Source organism: Callorhinchus milii, unplaced genomic scaffold (genome assembly GCF_018977255.1).
Source record: "Callorhinchus milii isolate IMCB2004 unplaced genomic scaffold, IMCB_Cmil_1.0 Scaffold6, whole genome shotgun sequence".
Classification (NCBI taxonomy): Eukaryota; Metazoa; Chordata; class Chondrichthyes; order Chimaeriformes; family Callorhinchidae; genus Callorhinchus; species Callorhinchus milii.
Window position 1 is genome coordinate 21,225,307 of NW_024704747.1, and position 10,817 is coordinate 21,236,123.

A 10,817-nucleotide genomic window follows, 5' to 3' on the forward strand; every position below is an offset into this window, starting at 1 on the left:
TTTAACTCCGTACATAAGAAACAAACATAAGTGAGTGGATTGTATTAACTGGATTTTGCTTTAAAACCGAGTGTTCCTGTTACTGATGTATCATATTTAAACTTGTTTTGGGATATAGTTACTGAAATGCTTCCTCTACAAAAATAACTTCTTTTTTGCTGTTTATATGAACCCACGTTGTATTACTGTTTTACATCCCCACTGGAGTTTTTATTCAAACTGACTTGCTTTATGCTTTTTAACTGGATTTGCTAATACAAGTTAGGTGGAAAGCAAACATTTCAGAATTCTTTTGACTTACCAGCCTGGTCTCTGCAGAAAGAGTAACTTCCGTCTTTGTCAAAGTTTGCGCTGGTACTACACCAGAGTTTGCTATCACGACGTCCTTCATCGGTGCAGGTGTGATAACTCTTGCCCATGAAAGTGAACGGGAATACACAAGGTGCTCCACTTGCATTACCATCATATGTCTGCATTGCTGGTAATCACAAGATAAAACAGTCACACAAGTGATATATATACATATATATATATATATAACAATATGCTTCGATATAGTGCCTTATCGCAACAGTCACTGTGATCAGGGCTGGGGGTGAGATGTCTCAAAGCGTTTCACAGAAAATATTGTGAAGTGGACCAGCTTGCACAACAATGTCCCACAAACAACCAAGGAGTGAGTGACCATTTTATTTGGGGGGGGGGGGAGGGAGGGGAAACTGTTGGCTATGGCACTAGGAGAAACTCCATCTTCTTTTCAAATAGTGCCACAGGATCTTTCACATCCACCTGAACAGGCAGATGGACCTCGGTTTAATGTCTCATCTGAAGGATGACACCTCAAACAATGCAACGCACCCCAGAACTACATTAAAGTGTCAGCTAAGATGCAACTTGTGGCTTGCAAGTCTTCTAGGTTCGGGAAAGGTGCTACTACTAAGCCATGCTGACACTGAGCCAGGCTGCTTTTCCCCACTAGAGGTAAAAGAGACCAAGATAAATTCCTCCAGTGCACCTGGGTGTCAAATATCCATGTAAAAAACAACCCACTCCATTCTGACAAGTTTTGAAGAGCTTGTGAATGAGATAGATTTACTGGCTGTCTTGGCATCACATTTCAGTTCCCTTTACTGGCCTCAACGTTTGTAATATTTTCCAACTGAGTTATACGACCATTGCTGGAAAGTTAAAATTCTCAATTCTGTTCTCCAGATGCATTACTGATATTTGGAGTTGAGAGTGACAGAATAAAATTGGTTTTCAAGGCTGCAAATGGTTGTCATTAAACAAATAGTGGCAACAGTGTTGAAATGGCCAAACTCTGAAATATCGCTGCGTAACACAGGAGTCTCTAGAGAAATTACGGAGCCGTCTGAAACACACTTAATTCCTTTCAGACGCAAGGCATCAAAGGGAACAAATAAACATAGCTCACTTGCAGCACAGTGTTACTTTATGAAGAATAAGTCAAGCAGTCAGTGTGTTGAAATGCAGCTCGCAGTCACTGCTAAAGGTTATGAAGTTGGCAAATGAAAAAACGACAACAGTTCTGAAGAACTATTTAAAACGGTCATAAGGAGGGAAGACCTGAGTTCCCCAATGGTCTAGTGAGTAAAAGAAGCGAGTGGTCTCACACAAACTATGAGAAACAAATTGCATACACATGAACACACACACATGCATTTATATAAGCATGCACATACACAAAAATATATATCACATCCATACACAGAGACACACATATATACAGACCCACACATATACAGATATGACCCACCCCCCGCACCCCACATACACACATGCAACACACACATTTACATACACTCACATATTCTGCAGGAAGTAATTTACCATTCAAATCACCTCTAAATTTAGCACTCACAGGAAGTATCTTAACACATTCACAGTAGTTGCAAGAAACATTGCGTAGAGTTTTAATGGGCCAATTTTGCAGCTTTTAAAAATTAAAGTAATTTAAAAATGACTTGGGAATCATTCCCAGCATTCCTGCATTGACTCAAGAGACTGCAATGATGAAACACTTACATAGCTCCTGGCAACTGACACCGTTACCCAGGCAGGTACACAGCATGCGTGTGCTGCCTTGCATCTTGATCCATTGCATTCCAACACCATACACAGTGCCACCTTCAGTGACACAGTGAGGCTGAGGCTGGTAAACAGCAGGGTGAACATTTGCGACCACATGAGAGCCAACAGCTAGAAAACAGGAGCAGGTTTCAGTCAATAAATATTCCTTTACTGAAGACTTTCACGGCCCCAGAGGACCTTTCAGTACAGTACATATGTCACCGATCTGAGCAGTTCTCAGAGAAAAATAAACTGAAGGCCCCATGGAGTAAATTGAAATGATTTAAATTAAATGCCCATTCTCTAGTGGGAACTTATTTGCCACATAATTCACAAAGAGCTATGTGGCACAATACTGATCTTGCATTACCTAATACAAGAGTGAATGGGGATTTCCCCCCCCCCCTCCCGTTTATGGTGTCTCTACTTGAGATTTCACCTATCACAAATGCCCATTTCCAAGTTCAATAATTTTCCTGACATGCGGAATCTACTGAGATATTTCCGATTCAAAGGATAATGCATTGTTGTCAATACGCTCACAAATCATTGTGCTGCTCTATCAGTGATCAGTTTTAACCCACTAGAATTTAAAAAACTTGCGACACGTTTTAAGCCACTTTAGGATCAGTTGCCCAAATATATTAGTTTTAGAACGGAAAGAGCAACCTATGACCAGTCCAATATCTGGTTTAATCCTCGATAGAAATGCGCTTACCAACATCAGATGTCAAAGATGCATGCATTTCACATTTCCACTCTCCACGCCCATTGCCTGTACAAACGCAGTTAAGAGTGTTTCCTTGGGCATTTTGCTTTGTCCAGGTCTCCCCGATTCTGTAGGAACTCTTTGTATCCTGGTCATTACACCTGTCTGCAAATGGGTATAGAGAAGAGCCTGCAGTCACACCCTTTTGCATTCTCAGTAGAGGTCAGTCTAACAATGTAGAATGAGTCTGATATGAACACCTTCTTAAACAAACTTAGATTTTAGTCTAAAATTACAGGATTCCTCCATTTCATCCAAATAAACAGCAATTACTCCCGTGTAAATGTGTGACTTGTGGGCTTCTCAAGTTCAAAACAAAATCTACAAAACAAGATTTTATATCCCATTAAAAATTTAAGTCCTTAAATTGCACATGTTCTTAAGTATCCAATAGTTAATGAATACTGATAAAGAGATGCAGAGCACGGGGGAGACAAGAGCACGGAGGGGTGATTGAAAACATACTTCGGGAGCTGCAGGTGATGCGCCCATTCCCTTCTCCGAGACACGTGCACTCGACCATCATCCAGCCTTGGTAAGGCCTCTCCCAGGTCTCCCCAACAACGTGAGAGGTGCCGCCAACATTATCGTAGCATCTTTCCGCTGTGTGGATTCAAGAAACAAAATCAGACGCTGGGCTAACGTTACAGTCAACATCCCAATTGTTTCGCCATCCCCTCTTTCCTCCTCTAAAGTCAAGGAGTATGGGTTCCAAAAAGGCAAATTCATCAAATTTCACATCAGACCTCAGCACTGGTACCTACCAACCCTGATGTGAAACTCAAATGGTTCTGGCCACCCCTTTCAACACGGTTTTGTTAAAAGTGAGTTACAAACCAACAGCCTTATGAAACATTAGTCCCAAGGTACTGATTTCTGATTGATCAGTCCCCTAAAGCATCAAGAAATATTCCATCCATTGTCCATTTTGTTACCTCACCATTGTTTACGATACGATTTACATTTATCAAGCATATTTCACATCAAGAGGGCGTCTCGTAGAGCTTCACACAGATAACTGGGCAGCTGAGCCAGTGAGCAGGAGTGGAGATAAAAAGAGTGTTGGGGGCAGGGAGGAGGGAGGGGGAAACTACATTCAATGACATAGAGCGTTTTCAAACAGAAAGCGCATTTAAAGGCAAGCTTTAAAACTGAGATGGAAAGGGATGAGGCAGAAAGACTCGAGGATGGAGTTCCACGATTGGAGACAGAATGATTAAAAGCTCGCTCACTAATGATAGGGCAGATCAGGCAGGGGAATGAAGCAGGCCAAGTATCCGCTAAGCAGAGAGGGTATGGTTGCAGAGATATGGTGCTGTGAGACCCTGGGAAGGATTTGAATGCGAGGACGAAGATCTTGAATTTGATCCTCTGGGTGTTTGGCTGATAGTCCCTTTTGAACAGTCAGTAACAATGTGCAGGGAAGGTGGAGTGAATGCCTGTGATCAACAATAACTCGCATTTTTATAGCTCCCGTCACATAGGACAACATCTCAGGGCACTGGACAGAGGCGGGATTGGACCCTGAGCAAGGGAGGAGGAGGTGACCATAGGCACGGTCGAAGAAGTAGATTTTCAGGTGGGATTTGAAGAAACATAAAAGACAGAGTGAGGTGGAGGGTTTGGGGCAGGAAGTTTCAGAGATGAGGGTAGTGTAGTGGTTGAAGGCACAGCCATCAATGGAGATGCAGAGGGGTTGGGGGACAAGTAACTGTGTTAGCTGAGCAAAACAGGTGGGCAAAGGAAAGAGTATACTAGCAGCTACGTAAAATAATAATAATCCTTGCATTTGATATAGCGCCTTATCACATCTTCGAGATGTATCAAAGCGCTTCACAGCATATACTGTAAGTGAATCGACTGTATATTTAATGAGTTTTATAATAGAGCAAAGTCCTGCAGGGTGGATACAGGTGGTTCTACCTATTGGCTTGCAGGTCCACTCTCCCTTGCCGTTTCCAAGGCAAATACACTCCAGCATGTGCCCCCGTGTTTCATGAGGCCGGCGCCAGGTATCACCGATCTTGTAAGACTGTCCACCTTCGTGACAGCGATCTGCAGGGGGAAGAAAAAAATAGATGTTGCGTTACAGGCATTCTTGGTGTAACACACGACACCAGATAACATAATCTGATCGGGGTGATCCAAGACATTCTAACAAACGTTTCAAAAGCAGGCATTCTTCAAAGAATACCAAGAGGAACCAGGTAATAGCAACTAAACTACTTCAATGGTCATTGAGACAGAGGCAGAACAGAGAGACAGAGGCAGAATGGAAGTGACCAGATAACTTACTTGCGATGGTGCAGCTGATCCGTCCTCGGCCAGCCCCGATACAGGTACAGTCCCAAGTCATGCTATCCTTAGGACGCTCCCAGATCTCTCCAACAGTGTACCTGGTCCCAGTGTACTGATCAAAGCAAACCTCTTCAACTGCAGGAATCAAAACATACAGTAAAGTCACTTTCTGTGCTGATAAACTGTTGGGATTCCACTCAATGACCGTCTGACTGCACTATGACATCTGTGATTTTAAAGTAACCCTGGCAATACATTCTGCAATGCATCACTGTCTATCCGATGTACACCACGAGGGTCAATCCCCTGTGATGAATCGCGCCTGCTCTGGTATTTATATTCACTAGAATCACAGAATGACGAGATAAATGCTCTGGAAATACAGGACTTGGCTGACAAGTCTGCTTCGCAGTGCAACAATGCAAAGCTGCAGGAAGTAGACAGTGAGCAGTTAATGTGTAAGAACAGGTAAAACCCCAAGACCATGAATGACATTTTATTTACTCCATTACATTACAATGCTTCAAAACATTGGTCTTGGAAAGGCTAGTTTACTTCCAATTTATCTCTCCTTCCTTCATGCGGCAGCACAGGCACTTGTGTACCTCACACAAGTGGCAATCTCTCATGCGCGAGTCTAGAAAGGTAAGGTTAAGATAGTTGCTCACACTTGCACACACTGACTTTCCAGCAATGGCCATTGAGCAGTGGTGAGTAGCTGGGATTCTGGCCGATTTTTGCACATTAATCGTTATTGGGCCCAATAGTAATGCCCACATAGCCGCTGTGGCTGAGATCAGCAAACCCAATCCATTAAATATGCAATTTCCATTGTACGGTTCAGTACTGCACCCGCTGTGCCACTGAGGGGATGAAAAATGCATCAGCTTTCATGCAGGCTATACATGTCTCTCAGGTGGATCTTAAGATAGCAGTGCTCATCTTTCTACCTAGGAGTTCTGCCAGACAAGCAGCACTGCCTGTTACTCAATCCCCCCAACGCAAATAGCACGCCAAGTGTGTGGTAACAAAACCATATTGGATGTGCAATATAAAATCATAGAAATTTACTGCATAAAAGGAGGTGATTTGGCCCATCAAATCCAGACATGCTCACATAGCAAGGTGTTCATTGAAGTGTTCATATATATATATATATATAGAATGGGGACAGCCCCAATGATATATTGGATAGAGCTGCATCTTATGGACTTGGGAGATCTGTGCTGAGTAACACGAGATATTAAATTGATCCCAACCTTCACAAGGGTTAGGGAGGGAAAAATCTGCCAGAATTCCTGCTTCTGGTCCCTCTACAAAACCCTTTCCTGGTTGTGCTCAAGTGTGGCAGCCAAATGTGAAAGGTCAGGCTCGGCTGTGCCACCCTCTACAGTCAAGTAGTGTTCCAACCTGGAAACCTCCAGGTAGAAATTGCACCTGGGTCTAGTCTATTAACTGTATTAGCATTTCAAAGAGTACAGAATTTGACAAATTCTTAAATACAGCCTTAATTTTTTAAAACTATTTTCGCTGTACGTTTGTTTCAAGAACTTACAGAAAACAGACTTTGAAGTTAAGACTGAATTCAATAATTTTATCAAAATGTACATTTTGAAACGCTGATTTAATTTCATGTGGAATTTTACCCCATCTGTAGGACAAGTACAAATGTTAGCGATGATGAGGGTCAGTGAGGAAACCTCTGAATGTGAGTCTGCCACTTTGATCCAAACAAATAAATGGAAATATCAGACATGATCATATCATACAATATGTTAACTTTCTCTTAAAAATCTCGTCCTGACCTGAAAGGCGCTATCCCAATGTAATTTGCAGTTGTTGTTGCTATGTTTATAAACCAGCTGGAATAAACTTTGCATTTTCCACTGCAAGCGCAGGGTGACCAAAAAGTTGTGATACCATTACAATGTCCAATAAGTCTCAAAAGAAATTATGATTTATTTTAGATAATAATGTAGATATCACAATGTTTGGGGCATCCTGTAGATATACTTCGAGCAACTGAGAGATCAGGATGAACACCTTGTCCCGAGTTGCTCAAAAAAAGTTTTTAAAAAAACGTATCCACTTTGCTTTTGTTATAGTTTTGAAAAGGTTTCTCGAGAGAAAAGCCACAAGGAACAACTTACCATCTGGCTTAGATTCACAGTTCCAGCCTCGACCTGCCCCATAGCAGGTACAGATTAGAACCCTGCCCACATAGGTCCGTTCCCACTGCTGATTGACCTGATAAATCTTTCCATTATCAATGCAGTAACCTGAGGGGAGGAAAAACATGTTCAGTTACCATTCCAAATCTAATCGGGATACATGGATTAAGAGAAAAATCATTTAACACAATCAATGGGTTTCTTTGTCCAGGTAACCAGCCACATCATTTAACACAATCATCATAATAATCTTTGTATTTGATGCATACTGACTTTTACATCAAGAGGATGTCTCAAAGCGCTTCACACGATCGACTGTGACTGTATGTTTTGTAGGCAAATACAGCAGCCAAGTTGCACAAAGCAATGTCCCACAAATAGTCATAAAGTTTGCGTAATAGCGAGCAAGGGGACTGTTGACTGGTAAAAACTCCATTCTCTTTGAATAATTCCACCTGACTCTAAATGGGACTCTAAAAATGATTTTATGCGACATTGCAGAGTATCCAGAACTTGGCAAATTCTTAAATACACCACCCCTTAACTTAGCTTTTTTTTTAAAAAATGAAGTTCTTTTAAGAACGACGAAAAGAAAAGACTTCAACGTTAAGATTAAAATTCATCCCAGTTTCTTGTCCAGGTAAACCAGCCACATGTGAAGGGCTGACTCCACCAACTTTCCAAAGAAAACAAATCAACACCAAAAGAATCCTTATTCTTCCAACCAGGTCAAAAGAGCTGAGAAAGTTAAAAGGCTCATTGTACTAAACAGTGGAAAGGATAGAAAGTTTAAGAGCCCTGAACCTTGGCAGCTCATTGAAGTGTGTCTAATAACCTAATACAATCAGAAGCCATTTCACAACAGAGATAATTTAAAGGACCCAGAGTTAACCTGACCAGCTTGGTTCTTCCAGAAAGTATAGATGCATAATCTCTGTGCGTCGGATTGTATGCTGAAGCCATCTCGTTTCTTAGCAGTTTATACAACTGTCCCATTTTTTTTTTGGAGCTTAAGGTTTACATCGCTGAATGCACAGCACCAGTGAAACACTGCAGGAATTGTCTCAATTATTTGCTTTGTGCAAACGGGGACAGTTTACTGAAAAGATCTGGATGAAGACAGACAAGACACGACAGACAGACACAGAGAGAGAGAGGAGAGAGAGGAGAGAGGAGAGAGGAAAAGAACACCAGGAGTACTGTCAAACACTCTCTGCTTAAAAGGTAAGAAGTTTGGGAAAAGTTTGCAATGGTTTTTAAGAAGTCGAGGTATGGGGTCTTTCTTCCTTTGTGTGTGTGTGTGTGTGTGTGTGTTTTGCACAAGGCACAGAGTCACTTAAAAGCAGCAGAAGGGAAGGATGGGGAAGGGTGGGTCAGTGTGGGGGGGGAAAAAGCTTTGGTTACTTTTAAGTTTAAAGGGTTATTGGAGGAAGGGACTTACTTTGGCCGGGGGCAGTCTGGCGTTTGCTGTGGCTGGTGCTGTTGGCTGTGGTCAGACACACAGCGAGCAGTGAGCCCAGGAGCCAAGGGCGCAGCATCTCCTCCAACACCTCTTGTGTCCTCTTCTCTCCCCCACCCCACCACCAACCCACCACCAGCAGCACCAGCAGCAGCACCAGCACCAGCAGCAACTCCCACAGGCAACAGAACAGTCCCGACCGACTCGAGGAGCAGCAAAAGCAAGTGAGAAACTTGGGGTCTGTGGTCTTCAGCTCAAGAGCACTGGAAAAGGGAGGGGGAAGAGGAGGTTGAGATGGATGGAGAGAGAGAGAGAGAGAGATCCAAAGCCCCTCTCCCACACCTCCAGCCACTGAATGAATGAGATGATGGCAATTTGAGCCCTTTATAAACGGCACCGAATCGCCCCCCAGCGATCAGAGAGGGAGGAGGGCTTCCCACAGCTCACAATGCTCCCCCCCCCCCACACACACACACACACACCAATAATGTTTAACAAGTTTGTCAACTGACATCATGGGTGGGAGGGAGGAAGAGAGAGAAAAAAAACACATACACACACACAAAAAATGCCAATTGTCCCCCAAAACCAGAGAGGTCCTGATATTTTGAAACGAATCAAATCAAATCACTCACTCCTGCAATTTCACCCCAAACCCCAGACGAGGGGGTAGTGGGGGGGACCTTCACACACACACACACACACACACACACAAAAAGAGAACTTTCTCAGTTTTCCTTTTGATCAGAGAATCAATCAGTCGTCTGATACCTGTTGACTTTGCTCAGTCCCAAGAGCAAAACTTTTTATAACTTTTTTTGGGGGGGTTGGAAAAAAAACTTTTATACCATTCGATTCGTTTCCCTAAATCCTGTTGAAATATCATTTGGCAACTTGGGATGATTATTGTAGCTGTTCTGCTGGGGGTGGGGGTGGGGGGGAAGAAAAAAAGCTTTAAAAGAACACTTTTCTTCCAACACCAGTGTGTGTCTGTGTGTCTGTGTGTGTGTCTCAGAATGCAAAGGAACACTTTTTTTCACATCAGTTTCATTTTTATTCAGTGGATTTGTTCAGGTAAATGGTCTCGAGTTTCATTATCAATGTTAATGCAATGCCAGGAGCCCTGGAGTGCTTTATTAAGCCTTTTAAATGCATTCGACACACACAGTGAGTCAACCTGTAATGATAATGTTAACACCTCTGCACAGTCACAAAACCATAGGGAGAGTCTTTTTATTTTTTTTCACACGTGTGTATTTTTCTCCCATTCAAGGAGAATACTCTTTTGTCAGCAACAAGAACAAGAAAGCAGTTCTGGAGCAAAGCATTTTTTTTTCTTCTTCTTCTGGCTTCTCGGTCAGTGGGTTCATGCAGTCAGTCTTCCATCGATTCCTTTTGATTTGAGGGTGGGAAATCGTGTTGTGAAAATGCACAGTAAACCCCTGTAATTTGCAAGGTTGGCGTGTTACAAACTGAGCTCCCAACTTTCACTGCACCCCCCACCCCCACCACCACCCCCTGACAGCAAAACCTCCAGCAGACGCTGGTGCTGTACTGCAATAATAATAATAATAATCCTTGCATTTGATATAGCGCTTTTCACGTCGGGAGGACGTCCCAAAGCGCTTCACAGAACACACTGTAAAGTGAATTGACTGTATATTTGAGGGCGAACGCGGCAGCCAATTGCGCACAGCAATGTCCCACAAACAGTCGTAGATTGAAAATGACCAATTTATTATTGGTTTTGGTTTTGGAGGGATTATTATTAGGCTCTGTGTGGAGTAAGGAAACTTGCCCAAGGTCTCGCCCTCTGCCTGGAATTGAACTCAGGGCGAGTGCTCTAACCACTGAGCTACTGTACTTCCCTCCTTGCACCCAGACAGTGAGAATCATTAATCATTAAACTTGTTTCCTTTAATATATATATATATACACGAGAAAAACTTTCTCCCCCTCAAAAAAAAGGGAGAGCTGCTGTTTCGAAGCAGACTTTTCGCCTGTTATTGTGTGATTTACATGTTTGGAC

The 10,817-nt window shown here is 42.7% G+C and overlaps 1 protein-coding gene across 6 annotated transcripts in view; it reads right to left on the reverse strand.

Annotated features, from left to right (window-relative positions):
- The window catches only part of fn1b (fibronectin 1b), a 50,010-nt gene extending 40,895 nt beyond the window's left edge, over positions 1 to 9,115 (reverse strand). For all 6 annotated transcript variants that reach the window (XM_042336122.1, XM_042336121.1, XM_007890190.2 and 3 more), the window contains exons 1-8: positions 8,771 to 9,115; positions 7,309 to 7,437; positions 5,156 to 5,293; positions 4,784 to 4,915; positions 3,326 to 3,463; positions 2,810 to 2,965; positions 2,047 to 2,220; positions 302 to 478 (exon numbers count right to left, since the gene is read on the reverse strand). In XM_042336122.1, the coding sequence (XP_042192056.1) occupies positions 302 to 478; positions 2,047 to 2,220; positions 2,810 to 2,965; positions 3,326 to 3,463; positions 4,784 to 4,915; positions 5,156 to 5,293; positions 7,309 to 7,437; positions 8,771 to 8,867 (1,141 nt within the window). In that variant the 5' untranslated portion in view covers positions 8,868 to 9,115. The remainder of the gene's footprint in view (positions 1 to 301; positions 479 to 2,046; positions 2,221 to 2,809; positions 2,966 to 3,325; positions 3,464 to 4,783; positions 4,916 to 5,155; positions 5,294 to 7,308; positions 7,438 to 8,770) is intronic.
- Positions 9,116 to 10,817: the final 1,702 nt, after the last annotated feature.